Source organism: Diadema antillarum, unplaced genomic scaffold, assembly GCF_040938485.1.
Source record: "Diadema antillarum isolate AM-2024a unplaced genomic scaffold, OU_Dant_1.0 seq00000345_RagTag, whole genome shotgun sequence".
In the NCBI taxonomy this organism is placed as follows: domain Eukaryota; kingdom Metazoa; phylum Echinodermata; class Echinoidea; order Diadematoida; family Diadematidae; genus Diadema; species Diadema antillarum.
In genome coordinates, this window is record NW_027271356.1 from 861,674 (window position 1) to 887,968 (window position 26,295).

A 26,295-nucleotide genomic window follows, 5' to 3' on the forward strand; every position below is an offset into this window, starting at 1 on the left:
TCCTCCTCCACAAATGAGTGATATACCATCTTCGTTTCTGAGTTCCCCTAAATCAAAACCCTCTGAACGGAGAATGTCCCAATCGCATAACAACTTCAGGGGTATGCTCATTGATTTTGTGTATAAATTACCCCATGCATGCTAACGTAATAACTTGAATTGAAAATCTCTCATTTTTCTGCTGAGTGTATAGCAGTGCAATACGGTACTATAAGTCAATTATTCAATTCAATGCAGTTCATTTATTTCCATCATCAAAAAAGAAAAAGAAAACATGATTCAAAGCGGTACAAATTGTCGATCTGCCCTTTCATTCGTCTGATAAGGGAAGTTTTTTTTTTCAAATACAATATAAAGTATATGGACGAATGATGTCATAAAAAAGAAAAAATGCACTTTGTCATGATAACAAAAAAAAAGTAAATAATCATAACGACGGGAAAACAGTGTTCCACTAAAAAGCCAAGCTCCTGCACACAGATCTCTCCATAAATCCTTTTTTAATCAAAATGATATAAGCCCTATTTTTTCAAATAATATCTATTCAATTTAATTCACTCCTGAGGGTACTAGAAGGAAAATTCTTAACGAGCCATTCAATCTCCTTAACTTTATAAAATGCATTTTTCCTATATTTTAGCCATCGCTACAATGGATAGGCCCTAACCATTCGTGATGTCAAAATCATGGAAAAGAGACAATGTAAAAAGAGAATTCCACGCTGATTTTTAGTATATTTCCCAAAAAGTATTAACATCCACGATTCAGTATTTGTCAATACAATGACATGATAACGTTAAGAACAACCCCCTGCCTTCATGGCGAGCCTCTCTTTAGTAGGCAAAAACCTTGATAAGAAGAATCAAAATAGGCACCTGTGAAACTGGGAGAAATTCACTTTTGCCGCTACAGGGAGTGTCTTATAAAAATAATATCCGGCATGACTTCTTTTTTGCAACGCCAAAATTACAAGTTTTCAAATTTCTCAAGCCGACTATACAGGTTCTTCTATTTCTTCTAAAATTTCTTCAGTTCTGTTGCACATTTATTGGTCCATCTCCATTTCTAACACCTCATTTGAGGACTGGATATCTGCATACCATGGAAAAATTCTGCAGACTTGTTTAAAGATGACCCAAAATCTTATTGACATTTTATACACATTTACATGTGAAAATAAATAAACATGACAATGGTTTAAACTTCTCAAATGGTTGGTATACTATTGGTTGAGGTGAGAAGTAGGGGGTCCTATAGGCCTACTTCAACCATGAAATGTTCCAGAGGATCAGAGGAATTCAAAGTTTATTTAATGAAAATCGACTTTGGAATGGCTGAGATATAGGCCTATTAAAGTAAAACAAAGCGATCTTAAAAAGGTGGGCCCCACCTTTTATTAGGATTGCTTTGTTTTGGATATCTCAGCAGCCATGTCAAAACCGATATTCATCACATAAACTTTGAATCCCTCTTTTATTCTCTTCCATATTCTATATTACATAAGAGGTTTCTCACTATCTAAAAAAACAAAAAACAACAAAACAAACACTATCAAGAAAACGTTGGAAAAATGAAGCCCCATCTCAATAAGCACTTTCAAAGTTGCAATCGAATGATTAGTTTGATGCGAGTTTTTTGTTTATGCACTCATTTTGTGTGTTCTTTTTGGGGGATTTTTTGTTTTTGTTTTTTGTTGTTGTTGTTTTGTGGGGTTTTTTTTTGTTTTTTGTTTTTTGTTTTTTGTGTGTGTTTTTGTGGTTTTTTTTTTATTTCCTTGTTTGTCAGTTTGTTGGTTTTGTGTTGCTGGTGTGGTCCCGACATTTTTTTTTTTTTTTTTTTTTGCACTCTTGCACGGTAAGCACACTACTAAAACAGTAGCTCTCTGTTTGAGACGGTAACTTCAGTCCTGATGGTCCTGATACTGTGTTGATGTGTGTGGAAGCACAACATGCAGCGATGACAGGGCTGTGATGTGTGTAGTTAATCAGCGCTGGGACTGACTGCACCGCGACCCATGATAACGTTACTCGATTCCTTCCGAGAAGACGCCAAATGTGAAGGAGAGTTGGCCGGGTCATATATTGAGACATTTAGCAGTGATTGCTTTGTCATTCCGATTTCTTCAATCGAAATCTCAACGGTTGAAAACTCTGCTCCGATCGGCAGTCTGTGATTAGGTCTAACGATTAGGGAGGGTTTTTCTTTCGACAATTTGTTGTGCATTTCTACGCTACGCTGCCTAGGACAAGTAAATTAGCGGATACCGGTCGCGGTCGCTGACACTACGGACAGTGCAGGAAGATAGGCCGAGAAGAGGGTGAGTCAAACAAGTGTAAATTTATGTTGTTCAGTGACAAACGGCAGTACGACAGGTTGCCGGAGCATGAAGTCTATATTGATTTGTCTAACATTTTGCTGAGCAGAGGAGAGTTTGTGTTTTGTATTACGCAAGAATCCCCAAATCCCGAGATATCAAGACTGAGAAAGGGAATTAACATTTTTTCTCCTCCAAGACATCTTATTCCACGGCCACGGCCATGCAGTTAGAGTTAAAGTCGGATCTACCTTCTTCTCCCCCCCCCCCCCCCCCCCCCCCTCATGTATATTCAGTTCGGGAAACCCACTCACAAGGGGGGCCCCTCCTTATAAGTAACCCGTCCCCCTTATAAGTAACCCCATCCCCCTTATAAGTAACCCCTTTTCTCAAACAGCTTTTCTCCATCGATTGCACTTGCCGCCGAGATGAAACTATCATTCACCGACTCAGAATGGGTCGTGCTCGACTCTCTGCTTTCCTACATTTAATTCACAAACACCCCACTGGCCTTTGTTATACCTGCAACTCTCCGGAAACGGTAGGGCACTACCTGCTACACTGCACACGCTTCCTAAAACAACGTACAACATTAGCACAAAGACTAGGTCTACATAAATCCACCCTGCAGTTGTCTGATCTTTTCTCGAACCAGCAGTCCACGGACTACCTGCTTCAGTATGTAAAGGACACAAACCAGTATTTCAATATTTGATGCTTTTTCCTTCTTTCTCTACTCCACAACCTACATAATATACATAGGCCTAGCTGCGGTTCGTAGTGGTCTATAATCGACGGAATGCTTTTATTTAAACACCCACTTACTGGGAGAACTCATACACGTACCATCGTTATACTCAACGTCGTCTTTAATGTTCTTCCGGTACCACCGTCATACTCAACTCCGTCCTTAGTTGTAAATCCGCACCTTTTTTTTTTTTTTTTTTTTGTCAGGTTAGGATCACCAATGGCTCGTGACCGATGGCAACGCCTCTTATTTGTGACTCATCTTCACATCCCATGCTTGTAACCTTGGTAACGGGCTGACCCTATGTCAGAGAGAGGAGCTCAGCACCCTCCACCCCCCTAGCTGTCTGTTTTCTCTGTTCTGTCCTCACCCTTTCCGCTATTCTTCTATCATCCCTTCTCTTCCACGATGTCTCTGCCTACTAGGCTAATAATAACTTAACACCTAGGCCGATAAGATAACTAGAGGCGCCTGCCCCCAGGAAAGGCCAAGACATCACCGGCGTTGACGGGCGGGTCCTATACCTGCTTTGCCGACGGGAACGGCGTAACCCTGCATCACATCTCTCTCGATGCAGGAGTAGGCAGATGACATCATTTCCGGAACCCTGTCCCCTTTTCCTTCCTTTGTAAATATATCTCTTGTAAATATTAAAATAAATGTGATTAGTTTTTTGTAAATAATTTGAAGTAGTATAGGTTTTGTAATTGAATTTAAAGGCACATTTGAATAATTATATTTTTTGGAGCAAATTGCCCACCCGGCAGAGAGTTCCATCAAATCTAAAACAACAACATAAGTAACCCCCGGGGCACCCCTTATAAGGAGTCTCCACGCTTTTTTGCAATGCAACGCGAAAATGAAAGGACTGCGGCAATTCGCTTGATTATGTCCATAAAGCTTCACAAGTTTCCTAGTTACTCATGAAATTTGAGCAAAATCGGTTCGAGGCATCATATCTAAAATCATGGATTTAAATGCGATGTCAAACGACCCATGCGAATGCTGAAATGCGAGCGATTACTGGCGTGAGTGTCGCCAGGCGCGGCGGCGCGGCAATGCTTGAGTGCAGACGTGGCGACTGAGATGTACTCTTATAAGGGGGGCGGGGTTACTTATAAGGGGGACGGGTTACTTATAAGGAGGGGCCCCCCTTGTGAGTGGGTTTCCCGAACTGTATTACACATGTCCTTCGAAGCGATCATTATGCTGTATAAACTTTGCCACTCCTTGACATCTTCCATCATGTTTATTTATTCTAATTATGGAATGTATCCAAGTTGGGGGGGGGGGGGGTGGGGGGAGAATCAAACATGTTCATTTTTTTTTTTCAGAGACTCTTTCCAGTCTCTAGCTGGTTGCAGAGATAGATGTAGAAAAAGATCCGTCTGTCCGGAGGAGTCTTTTATATTTTTCACGTTATCGCTCTCCTCCGTAGACAGACGGGAGGTATTATGTTATTAGTATAGGAATAACGCATTCCGCGGAGTTGTTTAGCGAGTATGCAGTGCACGAGAGGTTTCTTCTGAGCATGCACACTCCACACGAGCCAGAGGCGAGTGTGGAGTGTGCATGCGAAGAAGAAACCTCGAGTGCACTGCATGCTCGCTAAACAACGACGGGAAAATGCGTTATTCCTTTTATAAGATGGCTAAGTAATTTCAAACGCGAGGTGAATATACCTTGAATGAGAAAGAAATAATGAAATAAATCAAATATCAAAGATTTTGAAATTGTACTTACCGTTGGAAAATGGTCCAGAGTAGGCTTTCTCCGAGATTATCCCAGCTTGTGCTGAATCTGTGATATATTCCAAAGTTTCAAATCCAACTCATGAAATTGAAAATGTTCCAACTCTCAAGAATTCAACATATTTACAGCTATTTACAGCAGATCTGACAGCTTATACTGCCTAGATCTAGTCGTTGATAGTCACGTTACATCCGTGGAAGTGGAAAACGTTTCCATTCTCCGAACGAACGGTGTCCCTCCTGACCGTGATCGCCGATCTCGACTGTGTACTAATAGTTTGGTTTTGGGTTAGAACGATGTTATCCTGCCGGATATCGCACTCGTACTCGGAGTCGTAGTCATAGCCATATAATATGCTACAGTTTCTTGACTAAAGTTGCTTGTTGTCGTTGCTATGGCACTGGATGTGGAGGGGCATTCCGCAGTGGCCTTGCTACAAGATGTAGATTCCTGGTCGCCCAGCTCCTGGTTCTTATTGTCCTTGTTGACATCCGAGTATAGGCAAGTGGCCAACGATTCAGACATTTTTGTCAGTTTCGTCTGGTTTGTTTTGGAATAGTGCTTCAGCGAATCTGCCGATTTGTGCCTGCTGACACTCTAGATATCGCGAGCCTCGTATCCACAGGCATTGAGTGTTGTGATGCTGGTTGCCCTTAGACAGTGATTGGTGTACGTTAGCTTGCATCCGGCCTTTTGTGACAGATTTTTCAGTTTGTTGCCAATCGTGTTAATGCCTAATGGGGCATTGTCGAACCATGGGGTATCTTGTGCCAGCTCCTTCTTCAAAACATCTTGTGGCCTTTGCCACATCCAAGGGTTTTGGGGGTTCAACTTCGCTACATATTTCTCAAATGTGGCTACCGGACACCTTTCACACAGTTCAGGCATTTCAAACATCAAGCCAGCATTGGCTTCTCGGATGACATTTTCGCAGTTGTTTTTTGTTAGAAAGTCTCTCATTTGTACGTATTTCCGTCCGGAATCATCTGCTTTGATGGTAAAGTCTTCAGCTTTCATCCCACAAATGTTCTCCCGTCCTCGATTACAGTAGAAGGTGAGAACGTCCAAGAAAACCTTATCCTGGAGGCCTCTGGGGGTGGAGAGGTCTAGTGACTCAAGTATCTTGCTCATGTCGTCTGACGAAATCACGGCTTTGTGTACTACAACAGATCCTTTACCTTCTTTCTTTGCCTTCACTTTCATCGCTTTGAAAACGCGGTTTGCTCGAGGAAACTTGCTGCTATCACCAATATCTATTCCATAGTTCTCGACAAAGTATCTCTGAACACCGAACCTAATGTTTTGTAGCGACCTTGTTTTGTATGATTCTCCATTGTCCTTCCTTATTCCAGAGTAGAATTTGGTCAAAAACTTGTCCAAATCTTTGGTATCCTTGGCGATTTCTTCCAAATCAGTTCCAGTGAATTTTGCAAAGTCCATGAGTTTACATTTAGCAAATTTCTATACCTTCTTTGTCCCTTTGTTGTCCATGTCGTTTACCAGTTGGTCAATCTCTTCATCTGTCATACATGTAACACTTGGATTGAGATGGAAAAGTCCTCCTCCTTTGTTTGATTCACAGACGCCATATCTCAAGGTTTCTGAATGAGTTGTGATTTCGAAACAGACGCACAAAGGCAGGCTACAGCGACGAAACTTAAGCCAATCAGTAATCGAGATCGTAGATCGTGAGATAGACTAGATCAAAATCAGTAAAAACGAGGAGCCATAAAAACTCTTATTTCAGCAAGAGTTAATTTTTGATAGCACAAGTTTTAAATCCTATAAAATAATATGAGTGGTGGCCTTGAAACTATCTGGTTAAATGAAGAATTTTACTGCAAAAGGTTATTTTTACTGAGTTTCCACTGAAAAATTGTCGGTACGTCCCTGGTGATCGATGAATTTGTGTCATAAATTCAATTTCTTTTTCAACATGATCTGGTGGATCAGGACGGCTAGCTAGTTAAGTTATAAGGTGATTTTGTGTGTTGTGCCTGTGTACGGCAGACTGTCATGGACACGAGTCAATTTTCGGTTAAAGACAACATTGAGTCTCTTTTTATATTACCGTACTAGTGCATGACTGAAATCACATTTAACCATGAAATTTTAATGGAATATTTCTAAATGTAAGCAATTAGTTTATGAAAAGTTCATTTTTCATTTTACGTGACCTCATGTAGCATATAAGCTGGTACAAATCGAAATCTCGACTTTTGAGACACTGCGCATGCGCCAAAACCGTCCATTAGACAATTTGGGTGCGCGAAAATCCCACGGGCGTGCAGGGATAGACACTTTTTCGCGAATGATCACGTGGTACGCTTTGACCAATCAGCAAGCTGGAAATTACTTAGCCATCTTATAATACCCATCGCTGTGTGGATGTTCTTAACCACTGTCTGCATGGAAAATTGGGTGAGGTACAAACACCTCACCCTTCTCGATTGCGTCTAATTCACGGCCCTAGGTCAGTAAATTTAAGCTTGTATAGAAAAATCAGCATTTTAAGAATGCACTACACTCACCAGATCAATGAATAATCCAACATTTTGGTAGAATTTTCAACGTAAAACACACATCAACCAGCCCGTCGCGTCGTCACGTTCAAACTGCAGAAACATACAGTATGAATTTATTAGCCAATCACATGCGAGGTAGTTTCTACGTGTTTTTTTACTGAAACAGGTACCTCGCATGTGATTGGCTTACAGATTCAAAATGGTGACTTACAGCTAGCGAACGGCGACGTTGCGATATGGATAAAATTTCTGCGTTATAACCGAGTTACTGTGAGTATTTCGATTGCGCAATGTGAGAAATTCACCCCAAATACTGCTGCATAATGTGTCATGTCATGTCAAACTTGTTTGAATGTAAAAAAGCTGTCTGAAATTTGGTTTATCGTAACGTTTGATCTGTGCACGACTGCTCCACACAGGAACCGGAATCATTGACTTTGGTCTGTATACGGAGGGGATTCGTGAAGCCAGACGCAGTCTCCGCGGAACATTCCCCAATTGCCAGATACAGACTGATCTTTTGGTCAAAGATAGATATCTCCACAACATCTCTTTTGATATGAGCTTGTCACAGCCAAATTGCAGCGACAAATAAATTTAGTTTTATTAATTATCTTAATTTTTCATGTATCATACTCATAGTTATGTGGGTAGACGCCCTTCATAGAATCTTCTCAGCCTACCTATAATGAAATGCGTAAACTCGGCCACTTGTAATGACGGCACTAGTACAGTAGTAGGGGCTGAGTTTACCCGTTAGGCCGAGTTTACCCATGTAAACAGGGATGCCAAGTTCAAAAAAGAATTCTGAATGAGATTTTCATGACTCGGCATCTCGGCATGCGAATGTGCGCGCGAGCGAGGGTGTGGGAGGGGTCCCCCCCCCCCCCCATGGCCTCCCACAGTAGGGAGCTTTTTAATGGTGCAATCAGGTGCATACTTAAGTGACTATTTTTTACTTATTTTGAAAGACAAAAGGAAATAATATACCTTCAATTGCAACTATCACTTTAATCTTTTGAGCTATGCTCATTATTATAGGCCCAAGTTGCAGACTTCACCCGATGCGTGAGAAAAATGGGTGCCATTCGTGAGATCGTGAGATGGCCCCTAAATGCTTGAGTCTCACGCAGAATGCGTGAGACTTGGTAGCTCTGTATAAATATGGTACAAATGTATGCACATCACATGACACATGTTATAAAATTTAGAAAAATTGTTATTTTTAGCTAATAGTAAAAGCATGTTTCCATGCAAGAAAGACAATGTTCTATATCAGACTCAGAGTTGACATAAAAACCCTTGTTCTCTTTCATTTTGTATGGTTTTAAGACAAGTCTTATATTTATACAGCTGAAATATGAGATATTTGTCATTGCTGTAGGTATATTGAAATAAGAAATTGTGAGAACATAGAACTGTATACGCTGTTATTTTCACGTACAGATATTTTCGCGAATGAGGAGGTCACAGGCTTTTTCGCGAGATGTTGTTTTCACGAATTGACACCTACGCCAATCTAAATGTACATACTATTACACTAGCGTCTGGCGACATTTTCGCGTGTTGTTCAATTCGTGATCCAGCAGTGATTCGCGACATTCGCGAAAATAACAGCTTATACAGTATGCCATCGTCAACTTGCTGATTTGAATCATGAGTCAGTTATCTGGATGAACAGAGGACTTCACCATATGACTGTTAAAAGCGAAATGTTGCATAAAATCACATTCGATTATGAAGTGACTTAAACAAGCATTGAACACATCCTTTGAACATGATGAAAAGAAAGGTTTTGTAATGTATTTACAAGGGAGAAATCAGGGATCGCACTTCACTTTTTTTTAAACTAGCCAGGCGGACTACTTCGAATCAATTTTGACACTGAAGCAATATTTTGGCTAGCCAGACGGACTAGTAACTTCAGAATTTTATGATTTTTAGCTAGTCCGAAATGATTTTGGGTGGCCAATGGCCAGCGGACCATCGCCAATTTCGAACCCTGGAGATACCTGGTCATAAATTTTTCATTAATCATGAGGCTTGCAACTACATGTAATTCTTTTTCTGTTCTGAAATATTTAATCCAGGGTGGTCCACAACTTGAAATTTGAGTATGTTGCAAGCTTTGAATGTGAGAATACTATGGAATTTGTAAATTTGTTAATTTGTAATGCACGTAAAGTACTGCGCAATATTTTGTAGCTTATTTCTCTTACGTTTGATGTTCAGTCCCTTGTTCTTTTTTCTAAGAACAATGGTACAAAACACAATGTTTCTCAAGTTGTGCACACGTTTTTCACATGTGTATATATACATTTTATGTTGAGCACGTACGTTGCAAATACTTGAGGATTTTGCCTTGCATGTTGGTGGCTTTTGAGGATGTTGTACAAGAATTACATTGAAGAGCTTGTTGCAGCAAAATGCTCAAACTCCTCATAGAACACCATATAACCATTTCAGTTCATGACATGAAAAAGTTCCTGAGATGAATGTTTCTTTAAGTCTGAAGTGATGCATTCCATTTTATTTATGAAAGTGAAGTAAGATGTTGTAGTCAAAATTGAATGATTGCCCAAAACTGTGCATGTGCTGGACAGTGAATACTAAAGAAAAGATTATATAGAATTTGTACATATCCAATGCTTGTCTTCATATATACAGACCGCAACATTATTGTGACACTCTAAATTGTGTATGATGGTACGATGCAATCTTTCAATCTGTCAAGACAGGAAAGACCCATCAAAGAGACAGGCAGGGGTGCTGATCCGCAGATAACATGGCCACCGGCCCAACCACCTCCACTGTGCCGGAATCCAACCCTCTACTACAGCATGGTCTGGCATCTGGTGATCGCAAGCGCTCCTGGCAGGAGCTTCACAGCAATGTCAAGTCCATGAGGCGCATCCAGATGCTATTGGCCAATCATGTGTCCCTCGAGTTCACCTTCCGAGTCGTCAAGACCGAGCAGGGCGCATCCCGCACCCGTCTCTACTTCCTTGGGGTGCCTCCTGGCAACCGCGAGAACACCCTGCTGTACGCCGACATGCCTACTTCGGAGCAGGAAGGCATGGCTGACGCCACCTCCCAGTGGAAACCCCTCCTCATACCATTTCGAGGCCTGATGCAGACGGGCAACTTCTCCAAGGAGGAGCAGCTGTTGAGGGAGAGGAAGAGGATGGGGACGTTTGGCATCACCACGTACGACTGCGATGTGGAGACGGGACAGTTCCTCTTCCCAGCCAGCGGCAGCCTCTTCACCTGCACAGACCCTGATCTTATTGTGAGTAATACTGGAAACATTTCACAAAATTTGTTTTCCAAGGACAGTAGAAGGTTGATGGATTGAGAGGTGTAGAATTTGTCCTGCACGAGTCACTCAGCTTTACCCTAGATGACACTAGATATAAAAATCTGATCATCCTGTTCCTGCTGGGGTTTTACAAATTCATCTTCACTCTTTGAAACTTGTGCAACTGATGACTGTAAAGCCCATTGTTGAATCTCCAAGTCTGTAAGGCATATTCCTCTACATGTCAATTCTTGAGTGTTATGTATGTTTTTGTTTCTTTTTGGCACTGAATTTGTTATTATTGTCCATGGTCTGCAAAAAGGTATCTGATGGTATTTTGTCTAAAAGTGATTTTGGGTCCACAAGAAAATGATAAGTCTGTTCAGTGGTCAGTTCAGTGATCCTTCACATACAAGAATGACCATGGCAGTGCTTAACACTGGCATCAGTCTGATGGTCCAAGACTGGTAAAAATGACTGTTGCAGGCCTCGAAATAAGATTTTGGAGGGGCAGGGCCATTTAGAAAAGGGCACTTTTTCCAAGAGCCCAGGGCACTTAGGTCAGTCAGAGGGGCACCAAGGCCACATTGGAAAGGGCATGTTGGGTGTTTATGAAAAAAGAAAGAAGAAAAAACCGAGAAAAACAAACACACACACACACACACACACAAAGTGCAACACACAACAATAACCTCTTCCCTTCAGCTATAACGCATTCCCGTTTGCCGCGTTTCTCTCAGGTGAACGACAATTTTTAAAACAGGAATAAAACAACAGTAGGTATTGATTGAAACTCGACACCCTTTCAGGCCAGCCAGGCCAGGCTGCCATGTAACTTCAAAGCACATTCCGACAGCTGGCTGGCAAAACCACAAGGCAAAGGAATTTGCGCGCGTGTGTGACATGCTCGACTGGAGGGAGGGCCTGGGAGCATTCTTTCCCTGTTCATCTCCAAGACCCCAGACAGTTCATGACCTCCAAGAATGCGCCAGTACGCGCGGTTTCTTATGTTGATTGGTCTCTATCTCTCTCTCCACCCCTCCCCATTCCCTGGTCTGGCACCTTGGCATCGTGGGATTTTTCTTTTTTCTTGGTGAACTTGGTGTTCACTCTACTACTCTATCTGAATATGCGCTGCCTAGCTAGTAACTCTATGGCCGCTGCGCTGCGGAGGCAGTCGGGACGGTAAAAGCGGGTCGGGCGTACATGTACGTACACGTCGTCTCGTATCTCGGAAAGATACTTCGAGTTTGAATCAGATATATTGGAACGCGAGTGAACTGAAGGTATGATATTTGAGATCAGGAAAGTTGTTCAAGCTTGAATATTAAAGTGTAGACTTTGAGAAAGGGCATATTATACGTCATAAATAATAACTTTCATTCTAAAAGGGCACCACGGCCCCAAGAAAAAGGGCACATTTTTTTTGGCCGTAACTTTGATCAAAAAACAAAAGGCATTGCGGCCAACAAGAGGGGCACCGACGGCCATGGCCGTTGGTGGCCGTCGGTTAATTCGAGGCCTGCTGTTGGGCTCGTAACTTTTCAGGAATTGCCAAATTTACTGGTCCCACATGACTGTGAATTAAGTACCATTGCCAGGGTCAGTTGGAAAAAAGAACAGGGTCATTAAAAAATTGAAAAACTGGGTATCTACTGGTTTGACCGGGACAGATCGAACCAGTAGAAAAAAATAGGCTAGTGTGCAGCCCTAGCCAAGGTGTTTTACAACAATAAATATTCCACAAATAGAAACATGAAGTTCTTCCTCATTCTACCTGTCATACAGACACGATATATAAAGAAAGTGTACCCAGCACAGATTGCCATACACCACAGACCTACTTGTAAGTCAACATCGTTTTCTTTCGCCCATGCAGTCCCAACCTGTCTACCCAACCGAGGTTCCCACTCAGTGCCAAGGGGTGCGGATGGATGCCAAACTTTGTCCCACTAACAGCAACCTCCTCGCCTTCATCAACCAGAATGACCTTTGGGTGTCAGACACTGTTGGCGGGGAGGAGAGGAGACTGACCTTTGTTCATCTCGGTGAGTTTGAGACTCTGGTGGTCAGTACCAGGCTCGTATCGTGAAGATGCTTGTCTGCTTCTTTGCTGAAGCTAGCCACTTTTCTGTTAAGCAGTAAGACAGGCACACGGCTGTGATGTTATAGCATATGGAGTGTGGAAACTGATGTTTTGTGAATGTTTTTCCAGTTTGCTTGAACAGCATCAGTTTTTGTCTTGGTGTTTTGTTGTTTTGTTATCAGTATGTAAAGTCATTGAAGGGATCTGTGTGCATCCCCAAAGGAAGAATCTTGAGAAAAGAAACTTTCTCATTATCACCGTGTTTTCACAAAAACAAGTATGTGTGCCAAGCGAAGTAGTCTCACAAACATTAATAGGTGGGGCTGGGGAAATGTTGAAGATGCAGATAGTTTCCCTAAGGAGGATAGTCTAGATGTGAGCCTTTTTTAAAATCTTATTCGTGTTTTCAACAAGTTTGTCACTTTCTCTGTGTCATGAATTTTCAGAATGAATGACATCCTTTCAATTAAGCGTATTTAAAAAAAAAAAATGGAATCACATCATGCTTTCCCAGTGCACTTTGTTTCTCTTAGCCATCATGTCAGTTGAAAACGAAAAATAGTTTTCCTCGTGTTTTGCATGTGTGAGTGTGTGTGTGTGTGTGTGTGTGTGTGTGTGTGTGTGTGTGTGTGTGAGATACATCAATGCACACAGTAGCAAATTCACCAAGCATCCTTACGTGTAGTCATATCACATATGAAGGGAATCAAAATGTTCATCGCGTGATGTAAATCAGAAAATGGAGGACTCTTCTCTGTTAATCATGTATTCTGTCTGTCCGCTTGGCTGTCCTGTCAATAGGTCTCCCAAATATAGCCGATGACCCCAAGAGTGCTGGAGTGACCAGCTACATCATCCAGGAGGAGTTTGACCGCTACACCGGCTACTGGTGGCAACCCAGCATCCCGGACGAGCAGCAGACGGAGCGGCCGGTCTTCCGGATCCTCTACGAGGAGGTGGATGAGGGAGAGGTGGAGATACTCAATATCGTTGCCCCGGGCCAAGGGGATGGGGGCGTGGACAGATACCGCTACCCCAAAGCAGGTGTGTGGATGACAGGCAATAAGTGCACAAGGTTTCATGCCAGGGCTGCTCCACTTACTGGAAAAATTATCCAAGATCCAAACCTCACTGATCAGTTAGCATGAACTGCATGTCATTGAATAATTCTGCAGGGAAATATAAACCAAATATATATGAACTTAACACCAAGCAACAACAAAAAAGTCTGCATCCCATGCATTTTTTGAAATGATCTGATTGTTTCCTTCATCTGACAAGAGAGGAAAAGTGTTTAAACAATGTTACCTTTGAGACATCAAATATTCCATCATGCTGTTTAAAGGAAAGTCATCCCCTTACTGTCATTCGCAAACTCCAGCAAAACATATTTACTTTCATTATAGCCTGATATTGAAATTTGTTGCGTTGCATTTCTGTATATATAGTTTCTTGATGCCTGCATTATTCGTACTGAATTAAAAAGGATGTTTGTTTCCTTTCTTACAATTTATAGGCAAAGTAGTTTCTTTTATTAAGTAGCCCGTTTTATTTTATCCACAGGTACAACCAATGCCAAGGTGGTTCTCAAAATGGTGGAATTCACCAAGACAGAGGATGGAAAGGTGATTTTGTAATATTCACTTATCATCTTAAATGTAGATCTAGAAAGCACTTAATGTTTTGCATCAAGTAATGAAAGTTTCAGCATTCTTTGATTCAGTTCTGGTAATGCATAACTTTCAGTAGGAAGACGTCCAGATAACATTTTTTTTTTAAAGATTCAAGTACTGTAAAACGAGAAATTTTCGCGTGCATTTTAATTTCGCAAATTTCGCGAGCGCCAAAATTCGCGAAATTAAAATGCACACAAAAGTTTTTGTCTACACTACATGCATTGAACACCAGCGACAATTCGCGAAAATATCATGCCACGAAAAGGGCTGTCGGCTCCAATTCGCGAAAATTTCATGTCGCGAATATATCATGTTTTACAGTAATTCAATTCTTTTACAGTTCTGTTGTCTAAGCCATACATTTATTTGTGTAGTGGTTTCGTTGTTCCATCTTGACAGTACATTGAATCTATACCCATTGTGTGTGTTTTTTTTTAAAGCTGTGCAGATGACTTAGAATTCAAGTGGTTATTGAGGCATTTCTTCTGTGCCAAGATTTTTACAATTAAGACATAGGTTGTATCAGTGGTAAATACCAGAGATACAAACATGATGCCACAACAGCATACATCTAGTTTGGCATTTCTGATTCTGTTACATTCCCCGGCAATTAGTCATAATTGGTAGAAATGAATAAAATGTGTGAAATGCACAGATTTTTTTATTGTTTGTTCACAACTTGTGTTGTTTTCCTTTCTTTCTCTCTTTCTCTTTTTGTATCAGATTACAGACAAAATTGAGTACAAGCAGCTAAGAGAGCCTCTAAAGAACATCTTTCCCTGGATGGAATATATAATCAGACTAGGCTGGACACCAAATGGCAGATAGTGAGTATGAACTCTGGATGACGTTTTTTTTATTTACTTGTAGAGGAGGTGTTGATAGCTATCCCCAAATTACTCTTCCTTTTCCATCATTGTTGAGTGATCCCCCTAAAGTTGCCATTCATTTTCATTTTCAGGAAACATCATATTTTAAAACAAGATAATGGTAACAAGCAAGAAGCTTCAAGTTTCACTTTTTAAGTGAATCTGTGTAGTTTCAAGGTGAAGTGGCATTACATGGGGGCATTCATGAAGCATTTCGTCAGATGTTTTTTTCTGACAAATTTGCTCTTAGCCAGTCAGATGCAAGGATTTCAGTAGCTTATAACAGTATGTCAGAAAAAAATACCTGACAAAACACTTCATAAAATGCCCCGCCCCCGGTTGTGTTTTAGCAAAGCAGGCATGTGCAGAAGGGCACTGCTGCACAACATCTAAATTTAGCTTTCAGATGAACAATTGAGGATTTTGACAGGATTTGTGTTGGAATACCCCAAATAGAGCAGATGAAATTCAGATTTAATGAATTGTAAAAATATTTGTAGTTGACAAAAATGTTTATCCCTCAGATGACTCAATTCAACTACATCTCTCACCCTCCCTCCCTGTCTCCCACTCTCCCTCTACCAGTGTGTGGGCCCAGCTCCTCAGCCGCACCCAACAGAGCACAGTACTGGTCCTCATACCCTTGGACAGCTTCATCCCTGAGCAGCAGCTGATGGACCCCGAGGCAGACCCGGCCAAACCCGTCGTTCACGTCCTGTACGAGGAACACTCGGATGTCTGGATCAATGTGAGTTCTCATCAATAACATTGCATCATTCTCTGATTCCCTCTTTTTTCCCTCTTTTTTCTTAGGGGTGGCGTTGGGGTTTGTGGACGAGAATAAGGGGTGGGGGAGGAGTATGGGAGAGTGGTGTAAGGGGAAGATACAGAATACTCATATGTTGGCCGATGTGTAACCCTGCATTGGTTCACCTCTCCACCTCTCTGTCTGTTTCTTGTATGAGTCAACTTCCTAGCTAGTTGACACTAACTGAAAGGTCTGTGCAGGAAATTGTGTTCCCAGCCCGCAGTCACATGAGGAAGCGTGAAACTTGATCAGAAAGTTAAAGACCTGGTACCGTGAGGATTCATGGGTGGCCCAATTCATTCGCTGCCCACCGGGATACATTTGAAAACTGCAAATAGTACCTGTTGGCAAATACGTGCATCAAAGTATATACTCATCAGTAACGGTCGACTCTGGTTGAGATTCTTCATCTGTGTCTGTTCTTAGACAGATCAGTGATAAAGCTGTACACAGTTTGTTAGGGGATTGTAGAATATGTCCAAACCAGGTCAACCTCTCATTAATTTCTAGTATTCACTCCTAATGAGCACAAGAGATATGCTTGCTACATTCAAATGAACATCTTATTACATTTTAACAAGTATGTAGAATAGGCAACACTTACAAGCAGCTTACAGGACCACTTGGAAGACTGCATTTATGTGTGATTTCCTTTTGCTTTGTTTTCTTGTTGAGATATGTGGTTTGCTTGAATTGAAAACCATTTTACAAATTGTCATCATTTTCTTTCTGGATCCACCAAAATGTGTCTAATGTTTTAATGTTCAAACCGTTTCTTTTATAATGGCTGAATGCATGGTCCCTTTCCCTACCCCCCCCCAAAAAAAAAAAAAAAAAAAACAAAACAAAACAAAACAGTGCAGTGCTCTGTTAAAATAAGTTGCCCCTATGTTCCTGCTTGTCTCTCACATTCATGCATACACAGGCACACAACATCATTCACTTTTTCCCACAATCGAGCCTGGGTGAGATGAGCTTCATCTGGGCCAGTGAGGCTACCGGTACTAGACACCTCTACCACATCACGTCAGCCCTCCACCCAAGGGAAGCCATTCCAGGTCAGTCCGTCCACCACCTCCCCTCTGGTCCTGCGTCATTCCCATTGTGTTATTGTGACGAATGTACCCGAAAGAGGAAACTGAATGAGATGAAAGCCAGTTAAAAGTGAATTCAACACAGTGCTGATTGCTTCAGAGCAATGGGAGGTTGATGAAAATCAGTTACAGATACTCTTTATTTTTTTGAGGTCAGTATTGAGTAGTTGCATGACCAGTCACATGATTTTGAGATATTACATGAGAGCCCGCTCCTGTGGAATGCCGTATTCATTCCATGGTTTCCCTGTTTATCGCTCTTTTAAGTGTATCTTTAAATGTATGTAAAATCTCAAGAGGGAACCCAGCCATTGAAATGTCAATGACTGCTGCTTTCTCCTTGATATTGTACTCTCTTAAAAGCATTTTCCCCCTCTCTCTATGTGTGGTATGCCATTTTTTTCTTTCTACGGTGTATTTGTGATATTCGTTGTGTTGTTAAGTATTGACCTTTGTTGTTCTTTTGCATCTTAGAAAGAATGGAAGAAATGAAATGATATGAAGTGAAATGAAATGAAATGGACTTGCTTTCTCTGCAGGGAGCCTGAAGCCGGCCATCCTGAGGTTTGAAATGCTGACCAGGGGGCATGGAGAGGTGTCCAGTCACAACCTGTGGGTAGATGAGGAGAGGGGTGTGGTCTGCTACACAGCACTCCATGACACGCCCATCGAAGAGCACCTGTAAGTCACCACAGAGTTTGTAAAGTAGCCCAAGTGCTACGGCATTGTTGAAAACTGTTATTTTGAAAAATATTCAGTATTGTAGATACTATGAGCATTGTTATTAGTAGCAGGAGTAGTATCATTATCAAGATCATTATGATTGATAGCAGCAAAGTGTGTCTTCACCCCGCAAGACCCCCCCCCCCCCCCCCCTCCCCATGCTATGTGTACATCATATTCTTTTTCCGAAATGTAGTACATTCGCTGTGGGTAGGAAGGATATATTCCCTTTTTATCTTCCGTATTTTAGTCTGGTTTGTTTCCGGTCTTCGTTGTAATATCTTGAACATATTTAAGAATGGGGGTCCATAGAAGGCTAAATATGATGATCTGTAAAAATATGTGTGTTCACATTTGTATGTCTGTGTGTATGTGTTTGCTAGTGCTTGCCTTTGTGTTTATCTACTTACATGTTTGTTTGTTTTTATCTATTTTTCTTTTCTTTTTTTGTATTTTGGTTTTGTTGTGTCAGGTATGTGGTGTCATACCAGGATCAGCATCCTCCTGTGAGGATTTCACAGCTTGGTTACAGTATACAGAGCGCCATGATAAGCCCAGTGAGTATGATATTAAATCAACGCCATTAACACAAATGTGCCCACATTCTGGAATTAGAGATTCTTTGGGGAAAGATGTTCACATCATAGGGGAAATATGAAAAAGCTGATTTATACTTCTAGTTCATTTTGTATTCAATGTTAAATTGTAATCATTTCGATAAGATCAAAATGAATACTATTACAGCAATTGATTGATGTGGGGAATTTGAACCAACAGATAACTGCTTTATTATCATTTTTCATTCACACAGAGTTTGTGTTAAATGATAGGCATTTTGGCAAGATTAAGTCGTTGAGGACGAGTCCCGATTATACTTGGGCAAGTGTCTGTGGGAAATGCGCGTTGTAGCTAAATCAGTCCGTTCTCAACGGGTTACAAGAAAACATATTGACTGATATCTGTTGTGAGATCATCCAGAACCTCAGACAGACCTGCACCATCTCTTTTTGCAACAATTGATTGTGAATGAGTCAAAGACCGGTTTTGATGTAACACAAGTTTAGAGAGACTTGTGTTTGGACTGTTAAGTAGTCTCAGGGTTATCTGTCTACCCCACTGTTTTTGGAATGGCCCACCATCTGTTGTCATATTTGGCTCTCATGTCTGTCTGATTGGTGCATTCAGGTTTTTCAATCTGTCTTTCTCTGTATCTGTCTGTCTTTCTCCACAGGACTTCAAGTTTAGTGTGTGCACCCAGAGCAATCTGACGACGCCGCCATTCACCGTTGTCTCCCGGCTGGACTTCACCAGCCTCCGGCCACTGACCGTCACTCACCGGGAGCTGTTCAAGCTCATGGTTCCACAGAGTGAGTCAATCAACCGGTCAGACGATCACTTGCTACTAAATCGATTGTTCCTCCCTAGGTCCTTTCTGCCAGGGGGGTATTTGGGTATGTCTCTCTGTCATTCAGTCTGTCTGTCTATCTGTCTCGTTCTGTCAGTCTTTTTGCTTGATCTAATTTTTGTTTGATTGTCAGTAAGTCACCAGCACTGAGCAGAAGTGTAAATGATTAGTTTGTCTTTGCATATGGCAAAGCATTCACTCTGACTATTCGTTGTTATGTAGTCATTCTGACACTTTACTCTTGTTTTGGCCTCATGAAGAGTTTCCCAGATTTAGTCTATTTTCTGCAGTATCAGGTGGCATAGCTAACCTCTGTTTCTGCTGTGACTGGTATGATATAGCAAGATACATTTGCAAAATGCTATATTCAGTGTTAATTACATTCGGTTCCAGTGTTAAAGGGATGGTACAGTATTGGTGGAGATGAGAATTGGGCTTTTAACTTTTTGCGAGATACCAAGAAAACACTTATGAAATAGTACAGAGCATACCATTTTAAGAGGAATTCAAAGTTTATTTGATAAAAATCGGGTTTGGAATGACTGAAACATCCAAAAACAAAGTAAACAAAGCGATCGTAATAAAAGTGGGTCCCACACTTTATTAGAATTGCTCTGTTTTGGATATCTCAGCCATTTCAAAAGCAATTTTCATCAAATAAACGTTGAAATCCTCATGGAATTACATGCTCTTTCATATTTCATAAGAGGTTTCTCATTATCTCACCAAAAAATGTTAGAAACCTGAAATTAGATCTCAACCAAAACTATACGATCCCTTTAATGCTTCAACGTCAACTCTCTGTTCACTTGCAGCCATGTCCTTTCCCTTTGTGGCACCGGAACTCTTCGTCTACAAGAACTCGTCAACGGGGGACGATATGTACGGCTTGCTCTTCAAACCTCACAACCTGGAACCCGGTAGACAATATCCCACAGTCCAATTTGTCTATGGTGGTCCTCAGGTAAAAATTTAAAAAAAAAAAACGAAAATCTAAAGACTAAACTAAAAATTAAAAAAAAATCAAGAGAAAGTCTATGTATGTCTCACTGTTGAATACCAAGATAGAGATACAAAAAGATTTCCACATGTTCTGAAGTCACATTTCACATGATAAGTAAAATGGTTTGTGTGGGACTGCACTAACAAGGACTACGGGAGTGATGCCGTGCATTACACCTGCCTCAACTTATGCAGTTTTCATTTTCCACAACTTATGCAGTGTGAAATGCCATTATTTATTGACTTTTAAGTCAATTAACATTGTAGCCCTCTTTTTTGTATGTGTGTGCTGATAACAAGATAAACAACCAAACAAAAAGAACATGATGGAACTTGCCGTGAAAGAGTAATTAAAGCAAAACTTCCAAATTTGATTCCTCCAAGATTCTTGTTTTATTTCTTCCTCAGGAGAATACACGTAATGGGTTTTGATTTTTAATGAAGTCCTACAAAGAATCTTTGAAAAACCATGGTAGTTGGAAGGAGAGTTTTACATCTTTTCTCTCTTCCTTCTGCGTGCTCTGTGCAGGTGCAGCTTGTGTCCAACTCATTCAAGGGGGTACGCTTCCTGCGTCTCTACACACTTGCCTCCCTGGGCTATGCAGTGGTGATTGTTGATGGGCGGGGTTCTTGTCGGAGGGGTCTCAAGTTTGAGGGCGTCCTCAGGAATAGACTGGTAAGATGACAGCTTTTATAATGTCCCTGTGATAATCTCTGCTGCAAATGTAAGGCATCCAAGCTCCTAACTTGGACCACAGAGTGTTTTGTGTGACATCTTCACTATAAAAGCCATATCCACCATTTCCCAACCAGTCAGTTTAATATGATATCCTAACAGCCTAGCCATCAGCTTCAACCTAGCAGAATATATACTCGTGAGATGACATTTTTTTTAGGTATTTATCTTTTTGGGAATTACGAAGATGTGCTCTTTCAGTTGACAACAATCATGCTATCAGCTCTATTCAGTTCATGACGTAATTCAAATATTATCCGAATATTATCCATTCCCCACTTTGATTAAAAGTAATTTGTTAAACCACACAAGTATTTTATTGTTTTTTGAAGAGCAGAAAATTGTGTGGGGGGGGGGGGGGGGGGCACTGCATTCCCCCCTCCTGGTTGTGAGGCCCCTGGGCAGTAATGGCAATGTGGTTTGATGTATGCAAGTAATGAGAGCATTCCTGTGCAACCCTCACTGTGCCCACCAAGTTTCAGCCAATACCAGAGTGCTAAACACTGAGTGCTACAGTAGATTTATTATGTGAAGACTTATATGATAGATAACAGGAGTCAAATCCAGCCAATGATTTCTCGAAAGGCCAACATGTAAACTTTGGATACTTGCAAGTAACTGCACTGTATGCCAATCTGAGGGAAGACATGCTTGTGAAAATCAACTGTGTTGTTGTAAATGCGAACATTGTTTGTAAATGGTCAAAGAATGGTTTCTGTCCTTTCATCCCAGGGGCACGTGGAGCTGGATGACCAGGTAGAAGGACTGAACTGGATTGCGGCCAAGTCTGGGTTCATCGACCTGAGTAGAGTAGCCATCCACGGCTGGTCTTATGGTGGCTACCTATCCCTGATGGGGCTGGCAAAGAGGCCGGATGCATACAAGGTACATTGAGTGACACACTATCATTCCAAACACTTTATGTTTGTTTTTTTAAGCCTCTGCTAGAAAGGGTTCCAGGGAAATGTGTTTCAGGTTGTCCGTCGGTGTGTCTATCCCACATTTTGTTTTCAATTTCTTTCACTGTGTGCATGGTGAACGTCGTAGGAGATATCCATTACAGAATGATAGTGATATGTTTAGTTTGATTTTGTAAAATAAATCTGACTGTAATCCAGATAACTCTGAGTTCTTTTCCTTTTGAGTTCAGGAAACTTTGATGGTACATAAGTTCTCAATTTATTATGATGTTTTCCCTGTGACAGAACATCCCTTTGCCCATCAATACACCATTCACTTTTTTTTTCATTTTTCATTTTTAAAAGGTCTGTATTGATGCTCATAGCTTTATATTTTAGTTTAGGTTTTTTTTTTTGTGTGTGTGTGTGTGTGTGTGTACATATATATTTTTTAAGTAGATGGGGAAAGTGAGTACCAATACATGGTCACTGTTGTCTTGCATATTATTTGCCATGGTATATCAGACATAACAGTCATCCAGTCTTACAAGTCCTATTGCTTATTTATTTTCATTGCTTCCCTATTGTACTCATGTACCTCCTGGTATCATATGTCATTGTAAAATGGCTTTCATGTGAATGAAAGGACATCAGTTTACTATCCTTGCATTTTGTTTTCAAAAATATCTGCGAAATGTGTACCAGGTAATTTGTTAATGCTTTTTTATTTACACCCAGGTTGCAATAGCAGGGGCACCTGTCACCTGTTGGACGGTGTACGACACCGGCTACACGGAGCGCTACCTGGACACTCCCCACAACAACCCCACAGGCTACGTGCAGAGCTCAGTACTCAATTTGGCCAAGAACTTCCCTGATGAGTGAGTGGTAGTGGGCAAAACATGAGATGAAAGGGGGGGGGGGGATTTGGCAGTTATGATTTAATCCACCCACCTCCTGTTGTGGGATGGGGAGAGTGGTCAAGGCTACATTTGCCTGTAATATTCCAGGCCTGGGTTCCATTCAAACTTAGTTACCACTGAACTTCTTTGTTGCTTTCTTCCTTTTTTTTTCTTTTTGACATCTTCTCTTTCATGTTTTGTGTGTGTGTTTTGTTTTATTTGTTTTGGGGGTTTACAGGAGGGGATGGTTGTATCAACTTGTGTGATCGAAGCGTCAATCTTTGTCTTTCTTTTTCTTTTTCTATTTTTTTGGGGGGGGAGGGGAGTTTAGTAAGTTTTTACTATCGTGTTCAAGTTAAGGATGGTATTAACAGGACTTAGTCTGTGAACATTGAGTTGTAAAATTGTCGCTGAAAGATTAGAACATTTGTTTATAGATTTTGTCAATTCAATAATTGTAAGATGGGAGATAGTGCTTGTTAGAACTTAACACGAGTTATCGTCTTGATCTCATCTAACAAGTTGGATTCAACATCTCACTCTCATTTTGACAACTTTTATTTGACCCCTCAGTGAGAACCGCCTCCTCATCGTCCATGGCCTCATAGACGAGAACGTTCACTTCCACCACACTAGTCTCCTCATCGACGAACTCGTCAAGCACTGCAAGCCATACCAGTTGCAGGTAGGGCTGGCCAGACCTTTAATTTCACTGACAGAATTGTACCAGCATTGGAAACATTTCATTAGCACTGTTAATGTTTCCATTGAATTGACCTATGTGAATGCCCTAGGTGGTGACAACTACTGTATACACTGAATATTTAGCGAGGTTTTTATTTTCACAAATTTCGTGAATCAGCTGCTATTCGTAAATTGAAAGACACTCAAAAATATTGACTCTAATCCCGACATGAATGTGACGTGCATGCAGGCATACATTTCTTCATTCAGTGCTATACTCCACGATCGCGAATTTAAAGGGGATGGCTAGTAACTGATCAGTGGGAACCAGTGGGAATGCTGGAGGATGATTGTTCCAATCCTTGTGGGATTCATTTAAGAGTACATTATATATCTATTCTTGTGTGAAAATTATTTGCTTCAGGATGGTCTCATATTCAAGTAATGTGCGGTTTAATGTTTCCAGGTAAGCGTCCCTGGTCAGTGACGGGGCATTAATCTGCACATTACTTGAATATGAGACCGTTCTGAAGCAAATAATTTTCACACAACAGTAGATATATAATGTACTCTTAAATGAATCCCACAAGGATTGGAACAATCATCCCTCAGCATTCCCACTGATTCCCACTGATCGGTTACTAGCCATCCCCTTTAACCACTCGCGAAATCGTCGGGAAGTCCCAATTCGCGAAAAATTAGACTCGCTAAATATATGGCATATACAGTATTTGTCAGTTATCATAGGAGTCTTTGATATTTACCATCCATTGCAACTTGAAAATCTGTATCAGTCAGTAAGTCTCTTTATTCGCTTGAAATGGAAAGCTAATCTCATACTGTGAAACCAGAAATTTTTGCATGCATGAAATTTTCGCAGATTTCATGAGGAGCCAAGATTCGCGAAATCAAAATGCACATGAAAGTTCTTGTCTACACTATTGCATTGAATGCCCATTGCAATTCGCGATCATTTCATGCGGCCAAAAAGGCAGTCTACTCCAATTTGTGAAAATTTCATATTTCTGGCTTTACAGTAGTTGAATATATATTCAGGCTTAAACTATTGATAATAATTAACATTTATATCACGCTTAATACACAGTTTCTAAGTGCCTTACATGTATCATATTATACCAAAACGTTTTGAACTATTGAAGACAAGTCCCGAGAATACTCGGGCAGGTGTCTATGGGAAATACGTGTTATAGCAAAATCAGTCCATCCTCAATGGGTTAACTTTGCTAACTATTTGACCAAGGAATGTTCCACATGTAGGGGAAGAAAAAGACATTTTGAAATGCACATTTCTTCTAAAATTGTGTGGCCCTCAATGAATTCCTAGTGCACACAATGTGTGTCTCTTTTGCTTATGAAATTTTGATTGCATGAAGATTTTTGTTCATTTTTTCAAACTTTCTTACAATTAATGTATGACACAATTAATGTTCATGACTTCCTCTTGTTTTGTCTACATCAGATCTATCCTCAAGAGAGACATGGAATCAGGCGACTGGAAACTAGTGAGCACTACGAGACAAATATCTTGAGCTGGTTGCAGCAACATCTGTAATGCAGGCCGTGTGAACACCTAGCTAGGCAGTGTGATCACCTAGCTAGGCCGTGTGAACACCAAGCTAGGCAGAGTTACGTCGAGCACATGAATGCGTTTGAACTTGATGCACATGGTATTCGTGTTTGTTCATGTTGAGAGGCACTGCACAAGTCGTTTCACCATATCGGGTGTGTTCACACTCTGCGCCACTTTTTGTGATGTTCCAGAGCACGATTCACCGTAGAGCTAGAGTTTAGGAGGGGTCGACCCATACCGAGCATGTCCACAACGCAGTATGTTAGCTTGCCAAAGACTTTGCTGTGGGATCATGTTTTTTGTTACATCACGGCACATCAAGTTTTGATGAAATCATTATACTGGACACCTCCTATAACATATATACTAATTCAAAGTCTGATTCATTTCTGTAGACCAATATGAAGGAAATGAAGCAGCACATACTATGAAACGTAATTTATGAATACTTGAGAGAAATGGTGCATTACATGTACCACCAAGCACTTATATATACCAGTGTGTGAAACTGCTTATACCAACATTTTGCATAATAGCACGGCTTGTTTGTGAGTACTGGCAATTATGATAAGCCATGTTGTCGAATTAAGCCACTATGCAGTGAAGTTGATCACTGGGGCTGAATCTTCTGTTTTTGCTTGAAATGCATGAACAAATTTTATCCAGGTGCAAAATTGTGTACTTTTTACTGTAAGGCCCAATATGATAGTTATGGAGTGTGCAGGATTTTGAGGTACTGGGTGTGTGTAGATGGGCTTTGTTCTGGAAGTGTGGTTTGGAGTTTTTTGCTTTTAATCTTTGAACTTTGTTAATTTTCATATCAGAAAACCTGGTTGTGAGTCAGTTTAGTTGAGCAACACATATTTTTAAGAAAGTGATCATATTCAGGGAAGCCCAATTCCTGTGAAGCATCTGAAGCATCTTTATTGATGATGGAAATGCACATCATACTGTCATAAGTTTGCTATATGCATGTAGAGAGCCTGTAGTAACCAACATAATTGTTTATGAAGGTCACTAGCTTCTGTGGAACAAAGAGTGGGTGCACACTGCAGTACAGTAGAACCTCATTACAGAGCGGTCTGATCTAACAAAACCTTCTTTAGGGGAAATCCAGTACAAAAATAAGTTAGTCTGATAAAAAAGAGTAAAATCTTACGAGTTCAACCGTAAAAATTTGACT

The 26,295-nt window shown here is 40.9% G+C and overlaps 1 protein-coding gene and 1 pseudogene across 1 annotated transcript; one reads left to right on the forward strand and one right to left on the reverse strand.

Annotated features, from left to right (window-relative positions):
- Positions 1-1,967: 1,967 nt before the first annotated feature.
- On the forward strand, positions 1,968-26,295 carry LOC139730954 (dipeptidyl peptidase 9-like). The gene is made up of 17 exons (XM_071641835.1): positions 1,968-2,317; positions 10,078-10,628; positions 12,517-12,685; positions 13,525-13,767; positions 14,287-14,348; positions 15,123-15,226; positions 15,854-16,016; positions 17,002-17,134; positions 17,710-17,851; positions 18,366-18,450; positions 19,125-19,260; positions 20,114-20,262; positions 20,830-20,976; positions 21,769-21,921; positions 22,674-22,816; positions 23,411-23,522; positions 25,002-26,295. Exons 2-17 carry the CDS (start codon positions 10,125-10,127, stop codon positions 25,092-25,094), a joined length of 2,538 nt encoding a protein of 845 aa, XP_071497936.1. The 5' UTR covers positions 1,968-2,317; positions 10,078-10,124; the 3' UTR covers positions 25,095-26,295.
- On the reverse strand, positions 5,207-5,945 carry LOC139730953 (uncharacterized; annotated as a pseudogene).

Coding starts and splice junctions, on each gene's coding strand:
- LOC139730954 (XM_071641835.1), top strand. CDS start 10,125: ATGGCCACCGGCCCAACCACCTCCACTGTGCCGGAATCCAACCCTCTA. Junction 16,017..17,001: donor ACTCGGATGTCTGGATCAAT/GTGAGTTCTCAT, acceptor ATGCATACACAG/GCACACAACATCATTCACTT. Junction 20,977..21,768: donor GCGTCCTCAGGAATAGACTG/GTAAGATGACAG, acceptor CTTTCATCCCAG/GGGCACGTGGAGCTGGATGA.